Source organism: Hylobates moloch, unplaced genomic scaffold (genome assembly GCF_009828535.3).
Source record: "Hylobates moloch isolate HMO894 unplaced genomic scaffold, HMol_V3 SCAFFOLD_14, whole genome shotgun sequence".
NCBI classification, from domain to species: Eukaryota; Metazoa; Chordata; class Mammalia; order Primates; family Hylobatidae; genus Hylobates; species Hylobates moloch.
Genome location: NW_026652289.1, coordinates 50,589,951 through 50,615,508, shown reverse-complemented (window position 1 = coordinate 50,615,508; position 25,558 = coordinate 50,589,951). Strand labels below are relative to the sequence as shown.

General features: G+C 43.5%; 2 protein-coding genes across 3 annotated transcripts in view; one reads left to right on the top strand and one right to left on the bottom strand.

Annotated features, from left to right (window-relative positions):
• The first annotated feature begins 7 nt into the window (after nucleotides 1-7).
• IDH3A (isocitrate dehydrogenase (NAD(+)) 3 catalytic subunit alpha) lies at nucleotides 8-21,835 on the top strand. The gene is made up of 11 exons (XM_032176217.2): nucleotides 8-116; nucleotides 5,967-6,029; nucleotides 8,302-8,385; nucleotides 10,818-10,932; nucleotides 12,615-12,802; nucleotides 13,266-13,399; nucleotides 14,532-14,634; nucleotides 14,741-14,805; nucleotides 16,451-16,535; nucleotides 17,609-17,761; nucleotides 20,400-21,835. The coding sequence occupies exons 1-11, from the start codon at nucleotides 90-92 to the stop codon at nucleotides 20,481-20,483; spliced, it is 1,101 nt and encodes a 366-aa protein (XP_032032108.1). The 5' UTR covers nucleotides 8-89; the 3' UTR covers nucleotides 20,484-21,835.
• Nucleotides 21,836-22,443: 608 nt separating this feature from the next.
• The window catches only part of ACSBG1 (acyl-CoA synthetase bubblegum family member 1), a 60,435-nt gene continuing 57,320 nt past the window's right edge, over nucleotides 22,444-25,558 (bottom strand). For both annotated transcript variants that reach the window (XM_032176215.2, XM_032176216.2), the window contains exons 13-14: nucleotides 25,164-25,410; nucleotides 22,444-23,131 (exon numbers count right to left, since the gene is read on the bottom strand). In XM_032176215.2, the coding sequence (XP_032032106.1) occupies nucleotides 23,046-23,131; nucleotides 25,164-25,410 (333 nt within the window). In that variant the 3' untranslated portion in view covers nucleotides 22,444-23,045. The remainder of the gene's footprint in view (nucleotides 23,132-25,163; nucleotides 25,411-25,558) is intronic.

The window sequence follows — 25,558 nt, the reverse complement described above, 5'->3', positions numbered from 1 at the left end:
CGTGGCCGTGCAGGGGCCGGCTCCGAGCGTGGGGTGGGCGCTTGCGCACTGCTGCTGCAGCTGCTGCTGCGGAGCCAGGAGGGGAAGCGATGGCTGGGCCCGCGTGGATCTCCAAGGTGAGCGCTGGCAGGCCGGCGTGTGGCAGGCAGGCTGGCCGCGAGAGCTGGCAGGAGAGCGTGTCGCGTGCCGGGTGTGGGCGGGCGCGCGGGCCAGACAGGGAGGCGGTGGCGGCCCGCGGGGACAGCTTGGGAGCCGGTCCTGGTCGCCCGTGCCCCGCGCTCCGTGGCCGGCTTGCGGTGTATGGGCCGCCCCGGGCCGGGTCAGCAGCGCAGAGGCGGGGACGGCGTCAAGGTCAAGGCGGGGGGCGCCGGCCCTGCTCCGGCCGAGACCCGGCTGCCGTCACCCGCATCCGCCCCGGCCAGAGCCCAGGCTTCGCGCCGAGCCGGGCAAGGTCACGGGAGCCTCTGTCCCGGCTCCGCCATCCGGGCCGCTTCCCCGGCTGCGGCCCTGCTGCCGGACTGATCCCCTCAGCACCGCCCAGACCTCTCATCCGCTGTCTGCGCGGCCCTTGGCCGGGGAACCGCAGGTGCCACGGGCACTGGCGTTGAGCTTGGGAGGTTTTGCCAGGTGAGAGAATCCTGGGGCCCTTTTCCCTATCAGATTGTTTTCCCTTTGGCGCTCTTCCCAGTCAGACCTCTAGTGCTCTTGTAGCTATTTCCCCTTCATAGGACATAGGGCATCTTACACCTTGGAATTACTGTCTGAACCTTCGGAGAGAGAGACCAGCAGAGCCTTCCTTTTACCTTTCGTTGGTGGGAATCCTGCAATCTGGAACGCTTTAGCTCTCCTTGGCAGCTCAGATGCCAGAGCTGGAAAGGGTTTCAGATCATCTATGAAGTTCCGTAACTTCTCAGTGGAACTAACCTGTGCCTGAAGAAGAATTTGCTCAAGGTCACACAGGAGGTCGGTGTCAGAGCTGGGAGAGGAACCTAGGTGCCTTGGTTCCCATTTCCCAAGGTCACATAGCAAATGATGGGTACAGGCCATCAGGCCTCAAGTCTCCTGTTGCTATGAAAGGGTGGTCCCGAAATCTATAAACAATTTAACGTTTTTCTATAAGTTTGATACTACTTTTCTCCCCTTTTTTCGGTTTAAAGAGAGGTCCAGAGATGCACTGTTATTTAAGGAAAAGATCTCTGTACTGGAATTTAGGAGTCTCAGATTTAAATCCTAGCAATGCCACTGATTGGCTGTGTGACTCTAAGCAAATTACTAAACATCTCTAAGCCTTAATATGCCCATCTGTGAATATCTATACTTACATCACAGAGTGTTTGAGTATTAAGTAAAATAATGTATGTGAAAGCACTTGGTATGTACAGAAGGAACACAAAAATCTGAAGCTTTCTTAGTGTCTTAGAAGACAGTGGTTTTCATGGGCATCATTAACTGGTTTTTTTTGTTCAATAACTAGATTCTACTTTGTCACCCTCTTCAGACCCAGATTTGCTTGTGATGATAACTCTTATGTCACATTTGCTCCTAAAAGTAAAGCACCTTCTGTGTCACTGTGAAAACTGAACTCAGTCCTTTAATCTCTGAACTTACATTTAACACCCAATTCATCTTGGTAGGTACATTTGCCTTCACAGTGAGGCACTAAAGCAACACTTGATAATGATTGTGCTGGTAAATTTGTTTTGCCTTTAGTGTGATCTGCATGAAAAAACTCTCATAGTAGGTATTCAGAAAGTGTTGGGTTGTGGAGTCAGAAGATGAGGTTCTCTGACATGCACTCCCTGTGTGACCTTTGGCAGAGTCATTTGACTTCTGGGCCAGCTTCTCACTTTAGGGATTGGAGCAGAAGGTGGCTCAGAGGCTGACCCCAGGATGGTGGAGGTGCTGAGCTGGATGTCGGTTTCAATCAGGGCAGTTCCTCTGTTGAGTTTCCATTTAAGATTGTTTGTGGCCAGGCATGATGGCTCATGCCTGTAATTCTAGCACTTTGGGAGGCCAAAGCGGGCGGATCACTTGAGGTCGGGAGTTCAAGACCAGCCTGGCCAACATAGCGAAACCCCATCTCTATTAAAAATACAAGAATTTGCTGGGTGTGGTGGCACATGCCTGAAATCCCAGCTACTCGGGAGTCTGAGGCAGGAGAGTCACTTGAACCCAGGAGGTGGAGGCTGCGGTGAGAGGAGACCATGCTCCTACCTGGGTAACAGCAGACTCTGTCTCAAAAAAAAAAGATTTTTTTTTAAAAACCCATCTCAGAACCCGTGTACAACACTATTTACATGTTTTTAAGTTAAAAAGGAAATGAGTTGTGGATTAAGATGGCCCACAACCTGAAGTCCAAAGTTCAGGGTTTTGGTCCAGGCTTCATGAACCTGGCCTTAGTTTCCTCATCTGAAAAGTGCCACTAATGCCTATCTCTACAGGTTTTATATAAATAAAATGATGTGAGATATATATCTATATCTATGCATATATATATGCGTATATATATACACATATATATACGCATATATATATGTGTATGCATATATATATGCATATGAGTATTCTATAAAGTAGACGTCCTGCCATCTCAGCCTTCCATGTAGCTGGGACTACTGGTGTGTGCCCTACCATACCTGGCTAATATTTAAAATTTTTTTGTAGAGGTGGGGGTCTCACTCTGTTGTCTAGGCTGATTGGGCAGGTCTTCTGTCACAGAGACATAAGCTAGTTTTGTGTGAATGTCTTTTCCCTCTTTTTTGGGCTGGGAGAGGAGAAAGGACTGATGTCAATTTTTTTTTTTTTGGTTACAGTTTCGCTCCTGTTGCCCAGGCTGGAGTGGAATGGTGAGATCTTGGCTCACTGCAGCCTCCACCTCTTGGGTTCAAGCAATTCTCCTGCCTGAGCCTCCCAAGTAGCTGGGATTACAGGCACCCACCATCACACCCGGCTGATTTTTGTATTTTTAGTAGAGACAGGGTTTCACCACATTGGCCAGGCTGGTCTTGAACTCCTGACCTCAGGTGATCCACTCACCTTGGCCTCCCAAAGTGCTGGGATTACAAGCGTGAGCCACTGCGCCTGGCCTTTTTTTTTTTTTTTTTTTTTTTTTTTCTTTTTTTTTTTTTTTTTTTTTTTGAGATGGAGTTTCGTTCTTGTCACCCAGGCTGGAGTGCAATGGCGCGATCTTGGCTCATCACAACCTCTGCCTCCCGGGTTCAAGTGATTCTCCTCCCTCAGCCTCCTGAGTAGCTGGGATTACAGGCATGTGCCACCACGCCTGGCTAATTTTGTATTTTTAGTAGAGACAGAGTTTCTCCATGTTGGTCAGGCTGGTCTTGAACTCCTGACCTCAGGTGATCTGCCTGCCTCAGCCTCCCAAAAAGTGCTGGGATTACAGGCGTGAGCCACCGCACCCAGCCTCATGTCAGTTTTATGCTCTGCTTGTCACAAAGTAACCTTTAAATGGTGCTTTGGAAAATTTTATTTTACTTAAAGTTCTGGGTGGTTGTGATGACTTAGGTACAGTACTACTTTATTCTAAGATCATGCAAGAGAGATGACAAACATGGAAAAGACTGGTCATTAAAGAAGATCATTGCAAGTATTAAGGCTACTTGTTGGGTTGGAAACTCTTCAGATAAGATGTGACTGGGGCTGCTCTCAGTTTTGTTTGTTTCTTTGTTTGTTTTTTTAAATGATTGAATACCTCCTATGAGCCAGGGACTGTTCTAGACACTAGCTACAACAGTGAACAAAACACAAATCCTTACACTCCTGGGTTTACATTGCTGCCCCCAGCATATGCAGGTAGGATGGGTTTACATTTTAAAATCAGTTGTTTGGGTCAGGTCTTTTTCATTCTTTCTTTCTTTTTTTTTTGTCCGTTACCTAGGCTGGAATGCAGTGGCATAATCGTAGCTCACAGAAGCCTCAAACTCCTGGGCTCAAGCAGTCCTGAGCTCAAGCCGACTTAGCCTCCCACGTAGCTGAGACCATTGGTGTGCACCACCACACCTGGCTAATTTTGTAGAGACAGGCTCTCACTTTGTTGCCCAGGCTGGTTGGTTGGGTCTTCTGTCACAAGGACATGAGTTTTGTGTGAATGTCTTTTCCTTCTTTTTTGTTCAGGGAGAGAAGAAAGGACACATGTCAATTTTCTTGTCATAAAGTAGCCTTTAAATGGCCTCCCTTCCAATAGCCCACTCGCTGGTGGATGAATCATGCCGTAGGATTAACATTTTGGCCAATGGTTTTGGCATTCTTTTGGATTTGGCCCTGTCTTATTTTCAGTGCAGAGTCATGACTATAGATACCAGAAGATTAGAGAATAAAATTCATTCATACCTTTCTTGGCTGTTGGTTGTTACATGCCAATAAATATTTCAGCAAAGGTTCAGACCCCAGAAAAACATATCAAGCTAGGATATAACAAATGTGTCTTGCCCATGTATCTAGCAGGAGAAAAAGTTACTTTTTAAAAAATTTAATGCAGCCGGGTGCGGTGGCTCATGCCTGTAATCCCAGCACTTTGGGTGTCCAAGGCTGGTGGATCACCTGAGGTCAGGAGTTTGAGACCAGCCTGGCCAACATGGAGAAACCCTGTCTCTACTAAAAATACAAAAAGATTAGCCGGGCGTGGTGGTGCATGCCTGTAATCCCAGCTACTTTCGGGAGGCTGAGGCAAACCCAGGAGGTGGTGGTTGCAGGGAGCCGAGATTGCACCATTGCACTCCAGCCTGGGCAACAAGAGTGAAACTCTGTCTCAAAAAAAAAAAAATTTAATGCATTTTAATATATTTGGTCTGTCTACCCAGATTCTTTTTTTATATTGTTTATAATAATGTAGTATGACTTTGTACCAGTTCTCAAGGACTAAGTTATTAAAGTTTATAATAAACCTTTAAAATTTATATTTCTGGTATATGATAATGTTAATTGGAGAGAGAAAAAAAACCATGTAGCAGTGGTAATATCTTGGTGTGGTGGGATTACTGGGTAACTTTTATTTTTTGTATCTTTTCCTAGTCCCAGCAAACTGACAGTAATGACCACATTACCTATATTATCAGAAGAAGCAATAACTTATTTAAAATCTTTATTCTGTATGGCATGGGCATCAGATGGTATTAAATAAACTTTCTTAGATTTTACTATAAAGTGTAATTTCTTAATATTCGCAGAATAGATATAATGTATAATTGAAGGAGCACTGGACCAGGAGTCAGAAGACCTGTATGTGGGTTTCCATTTTGCCAATTATTCGCTGTGTGACCTTAGGCAAATCCTTTTCTTTGGGACCAGCGTCTCCACTTATGAAATAAGCAAGTTGCCAGGTGTCGTGGTGCACACGTGTAATCCCACCTACTCAGGAGGCTGAGGCAAGAGGGTCACTTGAGCCCAGGAGTTGGAGGCTGCAGTGAGTTATGATTGTGCCTTTGAATAGTCACTGCACTCCATCCTGGGCAACCTAGGGAGACCCCATCTCAAAAAGCCTAAAACAACAACAAGAAATACGTGAGTTGTGCTCTGAATTTCATGAGGAACATCCTGGCTCTAAAATTAATGGTAGTTTTCTTAGAATATATGTTACCCCTAAATTGACCTAATGGTCAAGAATGTTGGCACAAAATGATCCATTCATCTGAGAAAAATCTGTATGTTTGAGCTGAAAAAGTAGTTTTATTCTACCTTCAACATCTTTTGACAACTTATATTCATTAAATTGACTTTGAAAATATACAGTACTTAAGTTCTCAATCTAAAGTAAAAATCTGAGTATTTAGGCTTTCAAATCTGAGATAGCCTGCCACATTGAGCTAATACATGAGATTTGTATTCCTGGGAAGCTACTGAATATATCTGTGCCAAGTTGCAGCATTACCAACCATCAGGACTTCCTCGCTCTTGTTTACTGTATGTGGTTTAATTCTGTGTGTGATATTTCTCTGTTGATATTAATATAGGTCTCTCGGCTGCTGGGGGCATTCCACAACCCAAAACAGGTGACCAGAGGTTTTACTGGTGGTGTGAGTATAATTATGTCTTTTATTTTTTCCTTTTAGAAGTTTCTCAAGAAACATGCTCTAAAATATTTATTATATAGCATTTTATCTCCGTTCATTTAGAATTAGGGAAAGTTGGCCATATTTATAATGTATGCTGAAATTATTGGCTGACATGCACAAATCTGTTAGGTTACTTGCACATTTGAAAGAATTATCTTACAGCTGGCTATGTAAGTTTGTCACATTAATATCTTGAGGGAGCCTTGTTAAAAATAGAAAGTACTCTTGAGCCTGTTATTTTATTTCACAATCTCGTTTTGATGAGACAGCTTTTTTCAAAACTAGTATAAGTTGAGAGAAAATTGTTGAGAAGCTTCAAAACCTGCTTTGCATTTTTATTTTATGAGCTTCCCTAAACCCAGTAGATCGAGTGCCAATTAGGAATGCCTCGAACGTCTATAAGCCTTGTAGGCTTATACTTTCCTTATATAGGCTTTGTAGACCATCACAGTAGTAGATCATCTATTGTTCATTAAATCTGCTGCTTTTAGAATTCCCAGCATCAGATTTCTGTGCTTTAAAAGCTGATACCACATTTTTAGAACATTCTAAGACTGTGGGTCAGTAACTTCCTATTTGTTTTTATCCCCACCCTGCCTTTTATGGAATCTGATTTGGATTTCATAATTCCTATACTCCCATATAACATCTATGCCGTGAAAGATTTATAAGACCATAGTACATTTTTTCCTCCATTTACTTTCTGTATTGTGGAAGAAAAGTAGATTTTCTGGTGACTTGATGACATTTATTATTACATGTTGGGAGAACAGGAAGAAGTAGCCAAAGCGTTCTTTTGGCTCTGCTTATGCCAGAAATGCAGGATGGGGCTTGCACTTCAAGCTCAAGGATAGCCATGCTAGCATTTCAAATGCATTCTGAAAGCTAATAAGATGATCATTGCTTTCTGCTATTATTTAATTTTCAGGCTATTTATTTGAAAAAAAAATTAGCTTGATGGAGGAGGTTATTTTTGAAGAAATAAGAGGATATATTAATTTTTTTAAAGATTTCTTCAACCCGAGAATACTGGTATGAGCCTTAGCCCTGGCTAAGACTGAGGTGGGAGACTTGCTTAAGGCCAGGAGTTCGAGGCTGCAGTGAGCTGTGATCACACCTGTGAGTAGCCACTGCGCTCCTGCCTGGCAACATAGTGAGTCCTCATCTCTAACAAATAAAAATTGAAAATTAGAAAAATGAAAAAAATAAAAATGTTTCTTCAGTTGTACAGAAACTAATCAGAAATAATTAGTCCACGTATCTGGGCAGACATCATTGGAAGGCAAAGGACCAAGGAAACTTGAATTAGTGACTTTTTAAAAATGCAGTTCAAACAACTAGAATTGAAGAAAAGCCAAGCCCCTAGGTGGGGTAAAGTCCCAAGATGATAAAATATATGGTTCCCAAATGGAAAAAGAGGTGCTGATCTTCTCCCTTACATATTTTTATTTCTGCTTTTGAAATGCTGGCTTCGTTTTGCCTGAAGCCTCAGAATAAATCATTGCTGTTACATTATAAAAACAATAATTGTCATTCTAAGTGTGACTCAGGCTTTGCAGGTATGGTGACATATACTATTCTTTTTGGTTGCAGATCAACTTTGCCAAGCTTATGTAGATTACTCTTAGATTTAAGCAGACAGTTTTATAGAGGAACTAAGAAAAAAATGGAAGCTCTCTTGATAAAAAGTCTGATTTTCCCTGAGTACCAAAACAGACCTCAGTAATATTTTGGAAATGTGTCTGAAAGTGTTTTTGCAAGACTGAAGAAGTTGCGTGAGAAGCTTTCCAGGATCACAATGGAAAGGAAAGGAAAACACTTGCCTTCATGAGAAACCCTCTAAATTTTAGTGAGAGAACATTGTTAAATTTTTGTTGTTGTTGTCTTTCGTTTTAAAGGTTTGAATTAATTGGTCTCTGCAGCTTGTCTGAAAAGAAATATCAATTAGGAAATCTACTTGGTAGTTTAATTTATTTTCGTTTTATGTAAAGAGTATCATTTGGGTTCTTTTTAAAACCTCTGAACTCAGGTAAAGAGTAGGATTGCAGAGTCTCTGGTCTGTTGATTCCCGCCTCCCCTTTGATGACCCTGGGAGAGGTATGTTTGTTTTCTTAACAGCATTTGAATCTTCCTGAGACATCTCATAAAGTAGATTTCTCTGTCAAAATATTCTTTTTTAAGCCTTCAAAAACAAAAATTCTTACTGTCTTCTTTGATGATTTCTTATGTTCAGGTTCAGACAGTAACTTTAATTCCAGGAGATGGTATTGGCCCAGAAATTTCAGCTGCAGTTATGAAGATTTTTGATGCTGCCAAAGTAAGTGGACTTAAAAAATACATTTAATGATGATTCACTGAAAAGTTTTCTTAGCCAGTTGGATTCTGTGAACTTTTAGGATGCATTGTACCCATTTCTGTGAAATTTAGTAAGGTCTGTTGTTAGTCTCCACAGATTGTCACTTTAACAGTGTGTGTCTCAGTGTTTGCTACTGCCATTATTTCTTTCTTTTTTTTTTTTTTTAAATTTAGAGACAAGGTCTCACTCTACTCCCCAGGCTGGTCTTGAACTCTGGGGCTCAAGCGATCCTCCCACCTTCACCTCCCAAAGTGCTTGGATTATAGGCGTGAGCCACCGCATCTGGCTGGCTGCTCCTGTTGTTGATAGTTTAAACTCCTTCATTGGCATCAGTTATATGTAATCAAAGTAGTACTGCAGTATTTGTGGATCTTTAAGTCCTGCTTGGGTTTAAGATCTTTTAAGCCCTGCCAAATCACCCACCTTTTTGCAAAAAATAAAATAAAGTAAAATAAGACTAGAATTGCTGTTTCAAAAATTTATATAGGCGCTTTTGAAATAATCTCTTTAAAATAAAATTTCTGATGTGTTATCAAGAATGGAGTGTTATTACTTCTAACAGCTGAGCCTTTGATACAGGTAGATAATTTAAAAATTCTGTAAGTGGATCCAGCTGTAGGCTGCTTGTGACCAGCACCGTGTCTGACTGAGCTTCTGTCCTAGGACGTGTTCAGTGTGCTAGCTGTACACACATGAAGGATGTAGGTAGAGAGAAAGGGATGTTTGTTTATACCTTCAACTGGTACATTCATAGGTTATGTAATACATACATATATATATATATTTTTTTTGTTTTTTTTGAGATAGAGTTTTGCTCTTGTTGCCCAGGCTGAAGTGCAATGGAGCAATCTTGGCTCACTGCAACCTCTGCCTCCCGGGTTCAAGCGATTCTCCTGTCTCAACCTCCCAAGTAGCTGGGATTACAGGCGCATGCCACCACGCCTGGCTAATTTTTGTATTTTTAGTAGAGACAGGGTTTCATCATATTGGTCAGGCTGGTCTCAAACTCCTGACCTCAGGTGATCTGCCCACCTTGGCCTCTGCACCGGGCCTGGCCTATATTTTAAACAATGTAATATTGTTTTTTAAAAACAGCTTTATGGAGATATAATTCATCCTTTTATTTATTTTTTATTTTTATGTTTCATTTGTTTTGAGACATTGTTTCGTTCTTGTTGCACAGGCTGGAGTGCAATGGCGTGATCTTGGCTCACTGCAACCTCCGTCTCCCAGGTTCAAGCTATTCTCCTGCCTCAGCTTCCTGAGTAGCTGGGATTACAGGTGCCCGCCACCACGCCCAGCTAATTTTTGTATTTTTAGTAGAGGCGGGGTTCCACCGTGTTGGCCAGGCTGGGCTGGAACTCCTGACCTCAGGTGATCCACCCACCTTGGCTTCCCAAAGTGCAGGGATTACAGGCGTGAGCCACCACGCCGGGCCTAATTCATCCTTTTAAAGTGTACCTTTCAATCCAGTGGTTTTTAGTACATTCACAGAGTTATGCAACCATCACCACAGTCTAATTTTGGACCATTTTCCTCACCAAAAAAGAAATCCCATACCCTATGCAGTCACTCCCCATTTCGTCTCTCTCCCTCCCTACCCCCTCCCCCTTTTTCTTCCCCCATCCTAGGTACCCAACCGCTCATCTACTTTCTGTATCTGTAGGTTTGCCTATTTGGGACATTTCATGTAAATAGAATCTTATAATATACGGTCTTTTATGATTGGCTTCTTTCACTTAGCATGATGTTTTTAAGTTTCATCCATGTATCAGTACTATATAATGTTTCTGTGAACCATATTCCTCTGCTACTTATGATATTCTAATTATAGCCACAAGAGCCCTTGTGAAAAAAAATAAGTGGGCAGGTGGTAGCTGGGAGTGATGACTGGGCACAGATAATGTAGAGAATCCCTCTAGGCCTGCTAGAGAATGACATCACTTCTTGCATGCCAGGAACTTTCTGGACCTTTACTGTTTTTAGCGGTCGCATCCAAAGTTGAAAAAGGGCTGGGCGCGGTAGCTCACGTCTGTAATCCCAGCACTTTGGGAGGCCGAAGTGGGCAGATCACCTGAGGTCAGTAGTTCGAGACCAGCCTGGCCAACATGGTGAGACCCTGTCTCTACAAAAAAAATACAAAAAAATTAGCTGGGTGTGGTGGCACGTGCCTGTAATCCCAGCTACTCAGGAGGCTGAGGCAAGAGAATCGCTAGAACCTGGGAGGCAGAGGTTACACTGAGCCAAGATCGTGCCACTGCACTCTAGCCTAGGCGAAAGAGCAGGACTCTGTCTCAAAAACAAAGTTGAAAAAGTTTGTTCATCATTGCAGTATGAATGTCAGTTTCCTTTAAGTCTCTCCAGCTCACTGTGCTCTGTGATGTGGCATCTAGGCGCCTATTCAGTGGGAGGAGCGGAACGTCACTGCCATTCAAGGACCTGGAGGAAAGTGGATGATCCCTTCAGAGGCTAAAGAGTCCATGGATAAGAACAAGATGGGCTTGAAAGGTAGCACTGAAGTAGAGACGGGGGGTTTTACAGATTTCCGCTGCGGGGGTTACACAGTTTTGAAAATTTATGCATTTAAACTGAATAAGGCCTGGCCATCTGTGAAGGTAAAGCCATTCTTTTATGAAGTAACTACTCATAGTAAGATGTTTTATTCATTTGGGACATTTTTTTCCCCCAGTAAAAACATTAAAGTATTACTGGATGATGCCAAATAACAGTATCTCTATTTAATCTTCAACTATGTATATCTTTTGCTTAATTTTTACATTTGTATATTTATTTATTTACTTTAATTTTTTTTTGTGACAGAGTCTCGCTCTGTCGCCCAGGCTGGAGTGCAGTGGTGTGATCACAGCTCACTGCAGCCTTGACCTCCTGAGCTCAAGCAATCCTCCCACCTCAGCCGCCCGAGTAGCTAGGACTACAGGTGTGCTACCATGCCCAACTAATTTTTTAAAAAGTTTTTTGTAGAGATGGGGTCTCACTATGTTTCCCAGGCTGATCTGGAATACCTAAGCTCAAGCAATCCTTCTGCCTCTGTCTCCCAAAGTGCTGGGATTACAGGCCTAACTGAGCCACTGTGCCTGGCCTACATTTTTATCATTATTTTAATTAATACATGTTTAAGGTCATGATTAAAAAATACTAACATGTGGTAGATTTAAATTCAGCATAGGCTTTATTTTTATATTTTTTGAGAGTCTTGCTCTGTCGCCCGGGCTGGAGTGCAGTGGCATGATCTCGGCTCACTACAACCTCCGCCTCCCGGGTTCAAGCTATTCTCCTGCCTCAGCCTCCCAAGTAGCTGGGATTACAGGCACGCACCACAACGCCCAGCTAATTTTTGTATTTTTAGTAGAGACAGGGTTTCCCCATGTTGGCCAGGCTGGTCTTGGACTCTGACCTCAAGTGATCTGCCTGTCTTGGCTTCCCAAAGTGTTGGGATTACAGGCCTGAGACTGTAGGCCTGAGCAAGCATAGGCTTTAAAACCACAGACAGAACCAACGTTGAATCTCATCTCTGCTACTTACTGGCTAGAAGGCTTGGGCAAATTTTTTATTCTTAGTTTATTTTTTCTTTTTTCTTCATTTTTAAATGACAGTAACAGAGTTGCTGTTGTACAGGATGATGATAAGGATTATATCATGTCAAGCACATGATTACAATGCTTGATCCTCAGGAAGTTCTTTTTTTTTTTTTTTTTTTTTTGGGGCGGAGTCTCGCCCTGTCGCCCAGGCTGGAGTGCAGTGGCGCAATCTCGGCTCACTGCAAGCTCCGCCTCCCGGGTTCACGCCATTCTCCTGCCTCAGCCTCTCCAAGTAGCTGGGACTACAGGCGCCCGCCACCACGCCCGGCTAATTTTTTGTATTTTTAGTAGAGACGGGGTTTCACCGTGGTCTCGATCTCCTGACCTCCTGATCCGCCCGCCTCGGCCTCCCAAAGTGCTGGGATTACAAGCGTGAGCCACCACGCCCGGCCAAGGAAGTTCTTAAGATAAGAAATGCAGTTAATGTTCCAGAAAGCTCCCATGAGGAAGTTTTCCTCCTTTGTTTGAATCTCAGGTAGAGAGTGAATTAGAGGCAGAACACATTTTACAAGGTAGCCGAGGTGGGTTAGTAGGTCACACATGAGACCAGGATGCCTTCTAGTGTCATCTGGGTTTTCTTCTGTATAACAGGCCCTTTAAAGACCCCAATAGCAGCCGGTCACCCATCTATGAATTTACTGCTGCGCAAAACATTTGACCTTTACGCGAATGTCCGACCATGTGTCTCTATTGAAGGCTATAAAACCCCTTACACCGATGTAAATATTGTGACCATTCGAGAGAACACAGAAGGAGAATACAGTGGAATTGAGCATGTGGTATGTTCACTCCAGATTCTTTTTTATTCCTGCTTGGACTGCTTTCTGTGCATCTGGGACCCCAGAGACAGATCTGCTTTATCTCTGTGAGGAGTTGTGGGTGTTTGTCTTGGTGCTGGATGTCTGGCTGACAGTACTCAAACAGATGTAAGGCATGGTGGTTCAGGTCACAAGCTTGGGAATATGCCCTCTGAATTTTGAATCCCCCACTTCGCAGTTATGCTCTTCCGCAGATGACTGTCTCTGCATCTCAGTTTTCTTCATCTGTGCAGTGGGGCTCGTAATATTTACCTCTTAGGGCTGGAGTTAGCATGAACCCCATTGACATAGCAGTGTGTGATTAGTCATGCTAGCTGGCACTGTGCAGGCCTGCCACAAATGTTACTGTCTACTCCCCACCCTCTGTCTCCCACTGCGTTGCTGTCACACTCTTTCCAGTGAGGCGGGACTTCCTGTCTTGCAGATTGTTGATGGAGTCGTGCAGAGTATCAAGCTCATCACCGAGGGGGCGAGCAAGCGCATTGCTGAGTTTGCCTTTGAGTATGCCCGGAACAACCACCGGAGCAACGTCACGGCGGTGCACAAAGCCAACATCATGTGAGCTCCTTGCGGGGGCCAGCACCCCGTCTTGCTTTGTTGTGGGAGAGCAGTGACAGGGCTTTCCTTTCTCCTCTTCAGCTTGCTCCTTGATTCCTAATATCTTTGAAAAAGAACCTTGTAACAATGCAAAGATCCGGCATCTCTCTTCTGTCAGAGTCACCTCTTTTCTCCTCTTTTTTTTTTTTTTTTTTGAGATGGAGTCTCTTTCTGTTGCCCAGGCTGGAGTGTAGTGGCGCGATCTTGGCTCACCGCAACCTCCGCCTCCCGGGTTCCAGCAATTCTCCTGCCTCAGCTTCGCGAGTAACTGGGACTACAGGCACATGCCACCATGCCCGGCTAATTTTTGTATTTTCAGTGGAGATGGGGTTTCACCATGTTGGCCAGGCTAGTCTCAAACTCCTGACCTTAAGTGATCCACTCGCCTTGGGCTCCCAAAGTGCTAGGATTACAGGCATGAGCCTCTGCGCCCAGCCTGGAGTCCCCTGTTTACTGTGCCTCCCTGGGCGAATGACAGGAGCAAATGAGGAGGGGATGGTGATTCAGGTCCTGGAAGCTCAAGGAGGGACTGAGGGTTATCAGGAAAGGAAATTGGAGCCTCTGGGTCCCCAGATGCTGTGGCCATCAGCAGAGGCCACATAGCATACGTTTTAGAAGTGAAATAGTGGGAGGCTTAAAGTAGTGCTAACAATACCTGATGTGTTACTCTGGCAATTTAAATTCTCATCCAGAGGCTGTTAAAGTCCTCTGAATATATTAACAGTTTTCCTAACCTAAGAAAAGCATTGAACACGCAAAATAGTAAAACTATTTATTATGTTAACCTTTTAAAGCAATTTTAATAATATTAGTGGATATTTCTTCATTCTTGTTAGATAACACTATAAGAATATAGTCTTCTCTATTATGATCAAACTATTTTACATTTTTACTCTTTTATACTTTCAGAAGGATCCTAAAACATTTTCAGCTTATATTTTATTAACTACCTAAGAAATAATTTTATTGTAATTGAGATCAGATAGCTTGGCTTCTGGAACTTAAATTTCTTGAGCTTACTTTACTTCTTTGATTTGATTCTTTTCTTTCTGTAAGACTTTTTTTTCAGCAGTTTTTATTTGATTAAATACAGGCGGATGTCAGATGGGCTTTTTCTACAAAAATGCAGGGAAGTTGCAGAAAACTGTAAAGATATTAAATTTAATGAGATGTACCTTGATACAGTATGTTTGAATGTAAGTATATATTCACACTTACCTGCTCCTTTTTATGGTGAATAGTGTCTGTGTGTTGTGGGGATGCAGATTTTGATTACTAAATGCACAAATGTATTCCTTGTAGATGGTACAAGATCCTTCCCAATTTGATGTTCTTGTTATGCCAAATTTGTATGGAGACATCCTTAGGTGAGTCTGGCTGCAACCTTTTTATTTTAGCCTATGATTTACTTATAAACATCCTAAAATAATTATGGCTTAACATTTTCAATTGAGTATTATAAAATAGAGTATTTGTTATAACGTATGGATCGAATTCCAACAATTCACGTTGTGATATGAATGATTACATGTTGGGTGGCTTGTTCCTTCATTTATTTGCCAAATCATCGCTGGGCTCTTTCTCCCTAATCATTATTAGCTCATTCTTCCCAGTTTTTAAATGTTTGATTGATTGATTTCAGCGTTTTGTTATGTATAGCTAGGTAGGTGGGTGGTCATTGTTACTATTTTTTGGTAACTTTGACATAATTTCAGACTTACAGAAAAGTTGTAAGAATGGTACAGAGAATTCCCTTGTACTCAGCACCCAGATTCCACATTCCCCAGATGTCAGCATTTTATCACATTTACTTTATTACTCCTTCCCATTTTCCCTCCCTTCCTCCTTCCTCCCTTCCTCTTCCTCCTCTCCTTCTTTGTCTGTGCTTCTCTCTCTCTCTCTCTCTCTCTCTCTCTCTCCCACACACACACACAGACATAAGATGTTGGCCAAATGGTGCTTTTCTTTTTCTTTTTTTTTTTTTGAAGCAGAGTCTTGCTGTGTCGCCCAGGCTGGAGTGCAGTCGTGCAATCTCCGCTCACTGGGTTCACGCCATTCTCCTGCCTCAGCCTCCCGACTAGCTGGGACTACAGGCGCCTTCCACCATGCCTGGCTAATTTTTTGTATTTTTAGTAGAGACAGGGTTTCACCGTATTAGTCAGGATGGTCTCGATCTCCTGACCTCGTGATCCGCCTGCCTTGGCCTCCCAAAGTGCTGGGATTACAGGCGTGAGCCACCGCGCCAGGCGTCAAATGGTGATTTTCTAAGGCTATTTTTTCTGTATTTATGAGTTGGCACGCTACTGTAAGAATGCTTTTCCTTCTTGTTTATCTGTCAATATGGACGTGGTTTTCTTTTTCTTTCTTTTTTTTTTTTTTTTTTTTTTGTGATAGAGTCTTGCTCTGTCTCTCAGGCTGGAGTGCAGTGGTGCGATCTTGGCTCACTGCAACCTCCACCTCCCGGGTTCAAGTGATTCTCCTGCCTCAGCCCCCTGAGTAGTTGGTATTATTACAGGTTCACACCACCACACCTGGCTAATTTTTGTATTTTTAGTAGGGACGGGGTTTCGCCATGTTGGCCAGGCTGGTCTCGAACTCCTGACCTCAAGTGATCTGCCCACCTTGGCCTCCCAAAGTGCTGGGATTACAGGTGTGAGCCACTGAGCCCAGCTGTGGACATGGTTTTCTGTTTTATTCAGTGATATATCCATCATCATAATCCTGAATATTGATGCCTAGGTTGTCCTAACTTGGCTGGTGGGGGTCCCTTCACCATGTCTCCTGTGTCCTTTAGACACGGCCCTTCGTTCTTTGAGCCTTGCCTTGTTTTCTGACACAGTAAGATGCTTGAGGCTCATCTGTATTTTCCTAACCTTAGCCCTGGAATCAGTCATTTATCCAAGGAACGCTAGTTCCTTTTAGTGGAGAATGATAATTAAAAACTAAAATCTGGGTGCTAGGTGAGATGTTTTATTTTTAAAAACATTCTTTGAAATGCTTTTCTTCCCCTAGTGACCTGTGTGCAGGATTGATCGGAGGTCTCGGTGTGACACCAAGTGGCAACATTGGAGCCAATGGGGTTGCAATTTTTGAGTCGGTAAGGACCCTGACACCTGAAACAGAACTCAGGTCAGAACAGCGTGTGAACTCAGGAGTTATCTCTATAAGTATGCTTTAACTCCAGTTTTTCAAATTGTCAAAACAAAATGATGCTTTTTTTTTTTTTCTTGAGACGGAGTCTCGCTCCGTCACCCAGGCTGGAGTGCAGTGGCGCGATCTTGGCTCACTGCAACCTCTGCCTCCCAGGTACAAGTGATTCTCCTGCCTCAGCCTCTGAAGTAGCTGAGATTACAGGTGTGAGCCACCACACCTGGCTAATTTTTGTATTTTAGTAGAGATGGGGTTTCACCATGTTGGCCAGACTGTTCTTGAACTCCTGATCTCAGATGATCCATCCGCCTTGGCCTCCCAAAGTGCTGGGATTACAGGTGTGAGACATTGCACCCAGCCTGTGTTTTTATATATATATATATATATATGTTTGGTTTATCTCTTCATTTCCCTCCAGATATTTATTATGTATCCTTCCTTAAAATATTTTACCAAAAATTGACAGAAAAAGATTGTTGGTCCATATTTTTATACTTAAAAAAATTACTTTAGCTCTTTATTTCTCCAAGTCTTTATTTATTTATTTATTTACTTATTTATTTATTTATTTATTTTTGAGTTGGGGCCTTGTTCTGTCACCCAGGCTGGAGTACACTGGTGTGATCATAGCTCACTGCAGGCTTGAACTGCTAGGCTTAAGCAATCCTCCTGCCTCAGCCTCCCAAGTAGCTGGCACTGTAGTCAGGCACCACCATGCCTGGCTAATTTCTAATTTTTTTGTAGAAATGGGGTCTCATTATGTTGCCCAGGCTGGTCTTGAACTCCTGGCCTCAAGTGATCCTCCTGCCTTGGCCTATCAAAGTGTTGCGATTACAGGTGTGAGCTATCACACCCAACCCAGACTTTATTTCTTCAGTCCGTATCGGATGAATTGCACGCAGTATTTTTCAGTGCATATTTTGTATTGCTGAGGAAAGATGGTTAAGACTCCAGCTTCCCCAGAAGAGGACTGTCAGTTCTTGTCTCTCCCTTGATGATGCTACTTTTCCCAATGTGTAGGTTCATGGGACGGCTCCAGACATTGCAGGCAAGGACATGGCGAATCCCACAGCCCTCCTGCTCAGTGCTGTGATGATGCTGCGCCACATGGGACTTTTTGACCATGCTGCAAGAATTGAGGCCGCATGTTTTGCTACAATTAAGGACGGAAAGGTAACAGGAATCTTGATTTACTTGTGCTGGGTAAAATGCATTGCTTCCATGTATTTTATCTGAGTGAAAGGGACAGTGACAGATAATAGTTCTCAAGCGGGCCCAAGCATTTGATGTTGAACAAGGATTCTTAATGTGGGTCCCAGATTGAACGGGGTATATGTGCACATGTGTACATTTTCTGAGGTGAGGATCTAGATATTTCATCCAAAAAAAGTTAAGAAGCACTGATGTAGAGACATCAGTGTACAGTGGAAAGGTCAGTGGTTTGGGAGGCAGCATCAGGTGCATGCCCAATTATCCTATTGTTAGCTGTGTGACCTTGGCCAAGTTCATTGATTTTTTTTTTTTTTTTTTTTTGAGACAGAGTCTTGCTGTGTCACCCAGGCTGGGGTGCAGTGTCATAATCTTGGCCCACTGCAACCTCCACCTCCCGGGTTCAAGCAATTCTCCTGCCTCAGCCTCCCTAGTAGCTAGGATTATAGGCGTGTGCCACCACACCCAGCTCATTTTTGTATTTTTTGTAGAGATGGGGTTTCACCATGCTGGCCAGGCTGGTCTCGAATTCCTGACCTCAAGTGATCCTCCCACCCCAGCCTCCCAAAGTGCTGGGATTACAGGCATGAGCCACCGCACCCGGCCAAGTTCATTGATTTTTATAGACAACTTTTTCCTCTTGACAACAAACGTCTATTGAGTGTACCTTATAAGGTGTGAAGAATAAAATGATGAATAGGGTAAGATGCTGAGCCTCAAAGAGCTGGGAATCTAGTGGCAGATACAAATGCAGATGTGCCTGTAATACAGTAGTCTTATATGTTACACTGTGTGCATCTGTAATACAAAAGCAATACAGAAGTTTTATAAAAGTAATAACTAATATTAATTGAATACTTATGCAACTTTTAAGTTCTTTATATATCATCTCAGCAAAGTTTTTCTATAACTCTTTGAAGTAGATGCTATAATTCCATTTTATAGATGAGGAAACTGAGGTAGAGAGATTAAATAATTTGTCCAAGGTTTTACAGCTCCTAAATGACCAAGTTGGTATTAACACGCAGTCTGGGTCTTACCCAACAAGCTCCACTGCCTCCGTAAGCAACTGTGGCCTGCGGAAGAAGTGTGGCGGGCTATTCTGAAGTTAGAGGAGATAATGCACTTGAAGACTCATCCCTAATTTGAGGTCCTTTTTAACAAAAATTGTGAAAAATATGCATAACATAAAATTTGCCATTTTAGCCATATTTAGGTATACAGTTCAATAATGTTAAGTACATTCACATTGTAATGTAACCATCACCATCAGACATCTCCAGACCAGTTTCATTTTCTCAAACTGAGACTCTGCACCCGTTAAACAGTAACTTTCTCTCCCCCCTCCCATCCTCTGACACCCGCCATTCTGCTTCCTGTCTCTATGAATTTGACTACTCTAGGTACCTCATGTAAGTGGAATCATACAGTATTTGTCCTTTGAGTCTGGCTTATTTCACTTAGTGTAGTATCTTCAAAGTTGGTCCCTTGTTTTAAAAAAATTCTGTAATTTGGAATTACATCGTGTGGCCAAAATACAAGAAATTCAGGCTTGTTTTTAACAGCTTGATAGTCACATTGGAGGTCATATGATTTTCTTATTCTTTAAAGTTATATTTGGGAAGTTATAATCTACAGCCCAGTAGAGAGATGCCTGAATTACACAGTGGGCCCTTTTATTGTGTAGGATGGAAAGATAAAGAGAATTAAACATATTGGGGTCCGTACGCAGGAAAGAAAGGATAAGCTGGTAGAACCAGATCGGTTGTGTGGGAGGCTTTCTTTCCTAAAGAGGGAGGTTTAAGAGTTAATGATTTAGGCAGGTGTGGTGGTGCATGCCTGTAGTTGCAGCTATAGGCTGAGGCAGGAGGATCACCTTAGCTTCTGAGTTCAAGACCAGCCTGGGCCACATAGTGAGTGAGACCCCGTCCCTTTAAAAAAAAAAAAAAAGAGTTAGTGATTTAAATATTTCCTTCGTATTTGTTTCCCAGCCTCCAAAAATAGATCAGATACAAAAATTAGTTGGGTATGGTGGCATGCACTTGTAATCCCAGCTATTCAGGAGGCTGAGGCAGGAGAATCGTTGAACCCAGGAGGCAGAGGTTATGGTGAGCTGGGATCGTGCCACTGCACTCCAGCCTGGGCAACAGAGTGACACTCCATCTCAAAAAATAATAATAGTAATAAAAACAAAAATGGATCAAAATATGTCTCAGGTCTATTCCTGAGACATATTTCCCAAGGATTTTTATGAAACTTCTTGTTTAGATTTGCTTTTATTTAAATATCCATGACCAACTAATCTGTATTAGGGTCTATTGTGTGAACAAAGGGAAAATTTTGGTAAAGCTCCCTGCCTCCCTTTGCATCAAGAACACCTTATTCTTTGCAGAGTGCTGTTATATACACTATGAGATTGGATCCCGATCCTCCTGGGCTGGGTAGATGGTGGTGGAGTGGTTCCTTACTTTGAAATGAGGAACTAAATGAAAGAGCAGCCAAGTAACTTGCCCAGGTGACATCTCACTGAGGGCTTTAAAATCTCCTTGGTTTAGTTTAGTTTGCAGATACATCGTTTATTTTTGCTTTTTCCTTTTCTCAGAGCTTGACAAAAGATTTGGGAGGCAATGCAAAATGCTCAGACTTCACAGAGGAAATCTGTCGCCGAGTAAAAGATTTAGATTAACACTTCTACAACTGGTATTTACATCAGTCACTCTAAATGGACACCACATAAACCTCTGTTTAGAATACCTATGTATGTATGCATTGGTTTGCTTGCTTCTTGACAGTACATTTTTAGATCTGGCCGTTTCTTAACAAAATCTGTGCAAAAGATGCAGGTGGATGTCCCTAGGTCTGTTTTCAAAGAACTTTTTCCAAGTGCTTGTTTTATTTATTAAGTGTCTACCTGGTAAATGATTTTTTTGTAAACTCTGAGTGGACTGTATCATTTGCTATTCTAAACCATTTTACACTTAAAATAGTTTCTCTTCAGCTGTAAATATCAGGATACAGAATTAACAAGAGAAAATGTCTAACTTTTTAAGAAAAACCTTATTTTCTTTGGTTTTTGAAAAACATAATGGAAATAAAACAGGATATTGACGTAATAGCACAAAATGACACTCTTCTAAAACTAAATGGGCACAAGAGAATTTTCCTGGGAAAGTTCACATCAAAAAGAGTGAATGTGGTATATTTCTAAATGATACGGAAAATAGAGACAGATTTGTCCTTTACAGAAATTACTGAATATGAATAAAAACTTCAGATCCAAGAAATATATAATGAGAGATATAATTTTTGTTAATAAGACAAAGGTAATATATTGGATACAAAGACACAAATGTATTGTGTGTTCAATTATTTTGTCTTGAGATTTAATATTCTTTCCAAGAGCTTTTAATAAAGCAGAGAGCTAGTACTTTGTTTTCATTGGATACATTTTCAGCATCATGAGTTGTCACAGCCTCTGAGCCCCTGATCTTAAGCCAGAAGGGCTGAATGTATTGTAAACTTAGTCTTTTTTTTTTTTTGAGACGGAGTCTCGCTCTGTCACCCAGGCTGGAGTGCAGTGGCGCGATCTCGGCTCACTGCAAGCTCCGCCTCCCGGGTTCACGCCATTCTTCTGCCTCAGCCTCTCCGAGTAGCTGGGACTACAGGCGCCCGCCACCACGCCCGGCTAATTTTTTGTATTTTTAGTAGAGACGGGGTTTCACCGTGGTCTCGATCTCCTGACCTCGGGATCCGCCCGCCTCGGCCTCCCAAAGTGCTGGGATTACAAGCGTGAGCCACCGCGCCCGGCTGTAAACTTAGTCTTGCATGTTGCTATCTGAGAATGGACCACACTACAGCTGGTAGTTCTGGGGGCGATACTGCCGAAAGGCCTGAATATATGTATTTTGGCTGCAACTGAGGAACTTGGGATGCTATTTATTTTGTATTTCAGCAACTGCCCCTTCTCCTATCCCAAAGCACCAATTACTGCCCTCTGCCTCAGCAGTACCAGTATAAGATGACATTCCAAAGACTGGAGGCGACTCAGCCTGAGTTAATTCACAAAATTGTGCCATCCTGGGGCTTGAGCTTGAGGTTGGGCTTAGGCTTGGGCTCAGCTTTTGACCCTCAGGCATCTCCTTTCCCTTCCTGCCTTCCTCTTCCTTCTCCTCTGCTACAGCATGATTTTCTTAATCTTCAGACACTCACTATTTTCATGAACAGTTACCCTCTGGCCCCACAACCAAAGACAACTCATGGCCTCCTTTGGCTGGCCCTTGTGTAACATTGCAAACCTGTGGCTATCAGTGACTCTTGGGTTGAGAGTAATAAAGAATTCCAAAACTGAGATGTTTGCTTTCTCTACCTGTTTCCTGTTCAGATGCCTTCGGTCATTTTGGCTCAGCTTGCTACTGAGAATGGCTGCTTCCCGGATTCAGAGTGGAAGCAGGGCGGTCTGGTGGCGACAGGCTAACGTAGAGTTGGCTGCTTTTATGAGAATGCGCCACTTGACCCCATCCTGCACCTTTGTTTATTCCAGGGCACTAATGGTCACTCGCATGCCTGCTGTGCACAGTCCTGTGAGTTAAATACCCACTACTCTCTGCACTGGTCCCACCTGCTCAATTGACAAAAAAATGAGGTCCTTGTTGACAGTTCTGTTAAAAGGTTTAATATTCAAATTATACATTGAATAGAATCAAACAGGCAGCAGCAGTTTTATTAAGCATCAAGTCAGTTGGCATGTGTGTGGTGGAGGAGTGCCTGGTAATGGAATAATAGGGTCGGCGATGTCCACCAAGATTCCAGAGTAAGTCAGGTCGCTAGGTGAGTTGTAACGGATTGCTTTTCCTGCAGCACACATGAGCAGTATGAGCCATCTCTCTCCTACCCCCTCCACAGCCTGCTGCTGGCTGTCCTGTATGTGAGCTAGCAGCTTTTTAATCTACCTGGAACTAAGGCCAAAAATTATCAGCCCTTTCGTTCTGGAAGGAGAGCTGATCTCATTTGTCACCTGAACATAAAGCAATACTTAAACTGAATTAAAACTACCCACACGTGAAGCTTCTCGGAATTGTCAGCTATTGGTGTAAGACCTGGTAAATATAGAGCCAGTGCTGTGCCCTGACCTGGAGATCTAACAGACTTGCCACAAATGCCTGTGCCCAGACTGAAGAGACCTGGGGCTCAGGAAGAGGCTCGGAACGCCTGCCCTCTATTCTGTAGAAACTGCAGGCATAGGCCCTGATTACATTTTTTGCTGTTGGTAAAAGGAGTCAATGATATCTTTGTACTTCTCCAAAACTGTGAGCCGTTTCAGTTTCATCGTGGGACCTAAAAGGGAAATGAGAAGAAATGAGTGAGGCCCAGGCTCTGAGAACTCTGAGAATGTGTGTGGTAAAGACTCAGTGAGTCCTATATATAACTCAGGAATTGAGCCAGATAATCAGGACAGTCAGTAGCCAGCCTCCAAGACAGTGATCGCTCCTGGTATTCATATGGCTTGTGTGTAGTCTCCTGTGTTATACCATTGGTTGTGGCCAGTGGAGTATAGATGAAGGGTTGGTATGTCACTTCTGAGAATAGGTTATAAAAGACTGCAGTTTCTTTTATTTACATAGGAAAGTGGTGTAAGCTACATCTGCCTTATCCTTGACCTGCACCCAGTTTTGATCCTCAGTCTGTTTTCTCTGAAATGGATTTATTTGTTCCATCTCTTGAATGAATAAATTGTTGAAGCAATTAAAAAATAGACTAGGTTTCTGTCTTGGGCTTTCTCTTGGACCATTCTTCCTGGGCAAGCCGGCTGCAGGATACACAGGCAGCCCATGAGAGGCCCACTGGCCACACACGGAGGTTTCTGGCCAGCGGCCAGCAAGGAGCTGAGGCCTGCCAACAGCCACATAAGTGGGCGCGGAGGTGGACCCTCAGCTGCAAGTGACTGCACCCGGCTCACATTGACTGTAATCCCATGAGACCCAAGCCAGAACCACTCAGCTAAGCTGTTCCTGGATTCCTGACCCACAGAAATGTGGATAATGTTTATTGCTTTAGGCTGCTACATTTTGGGGGTCATTTGTTACACAGCAATGTATTAGATAACTAGATAACATCTCTGCATTTTTGTGAACATTTATACAATGTTGGACATTATGCTTTGATGGTTGTAATGGGCGCAGGGGAAGCCCAGGTTATGGGGAGCCTCTGCCATGGTCTTTATGAGAGGTCTTCCCCTAATTACTTTTCTTAACCTTGATTTACTCCCTCAAAGGCAAGGTTGAAAGAGCTCTGATTTGAGGTCCTGGGTAGCTTAAAGTGCCTAACTGACTCTTGACTGTGTAACTGGAAACTTTCTGTGTTAAAGTCATCATATTAACCGCTTAGTGAGGACATCTTCTGTGTCTCTGACCTTGCATTCAATGTGCTGGCAGCAGACAGCCAGATAAGCTCAAGGTCTCTGACAGCAGCTCAGCATTACTGTAGACAATTGCATCTGGGTTCGGCCTTGATGAATTTGAGGGAATCACACTGGCATAACCATTTCTACCTCTCCTGTTCCGTGAACATCCCATGAACATCTCTTGGCTACAGCCAAGAGTGACTTCAACTGAGGTTGCACCAGAGCCCTCTCCTGGTTCTGTGGGCAGTGATCCAGAACAGCCTTATCCCTTTGTCACACAAGCTGACTTTCCAGATCACAGTAGTCTCACCCCTAGAACCACGTGACTCCAGCCTGAACACCAGCAGGGCCTTGGTGTTGGCCTGGTAGTTCCATTGTGATTTTCGGGGAAAACAGTCCCATAGTCAAGGTCAAGTTAAATGGCATGTTCAGATTAGAAAGTTCTAGCACATATCAGCCAGGCACAGTGGCACACGCCTGTAATCCCAGCACTTTGGGAGGCCAAGGCAGGCAGATCACCTGAGGTCGGGAGTTCGAGACCAGCCTGAACAACATGGAGAAACCACGTCTCTACTAAAAATACAAAATTAGCCAGGCATGGTGGCCCATGCCTGTAATCCTAGCTACTCGGGAGGCTGAGGCAGGAGAATCACTTGAACCCGCGAGGTGCAGGTTGCAGTGAGTCAAGGTCGCACCATTGCACTCCAGCCTGGGTGACAGAGCGAGACTCCATCTCAAAAAATAAAAGTTCTAGCACATATCTTATACATTCAACAGGCTCCACATAACCACAAGCCCATGCACGGAGCCATCAATGTCCTCCAACAGGAAGTAGATGGGTGTCACCCAGATTCCTGCCATGACCTTCTCTTTGCCATGGCTGTTTCATAACAGGCACCTTGTAGGCACTGCCATGGCCTCTGCCTTCCCACACAGCCCTTGCAACAGTGAAAAGAAAAAACCTACCCAACTCGCCACCCGAAATGGAGAAGTCTCTCTCGAGAATGGCCCACTTCTGGATGTGGTAGGGCCGGGCCGCTGCGTTCATGTTGACCCTCCGGATCCCCTCTTCGATGGCCTGGTACACGGCCTCATCCTTCTTCCCTACGATCTCTGACACTGTGGTGGCTCTGCTGCCCACCCTCTGGCAGAACTCCACAGCTTGTTCAGTCAGATTATCAGTCGGGTCAGAGGTGTCTGGGTCCAGAGTGCACTGAAAAGCCAGAGATCAGATGAGGACCAAGCCTTACCCCACAAGATGTAAGCCCTGGTCCTGGAGGAGGTCTTACTGCTGTCAGCAAGGGTGTGAATCATGTGAGCTCTGTTTCAAAGAGACGGTTCTAGAATGAGTAGCTGCTACT

Excerpts from the sequence above, each read along its gene's own strand:
- IDH3A (XM_032176217.2), top strand. The coding sequence starts at position 90 with ATGGCTGGGCCCGCGTGGATCTCCAAG. Across the intron at positions 6,030-8,301 it reads CCAGAGGTTTTACTGGTGGT|GTTCAGACAGTAACTTTAAT; the intron begins GTGAGTATAATT and ends TCTTATGTTCAG. Across the intron at positions 14,806-16,450 it reads TTGTATGGAGACATCCTTAG|TGACCTGTGTGCAGGATTGA; the intron begins GTGAGTCTGGCT and ends TTCTTCCCCTAG.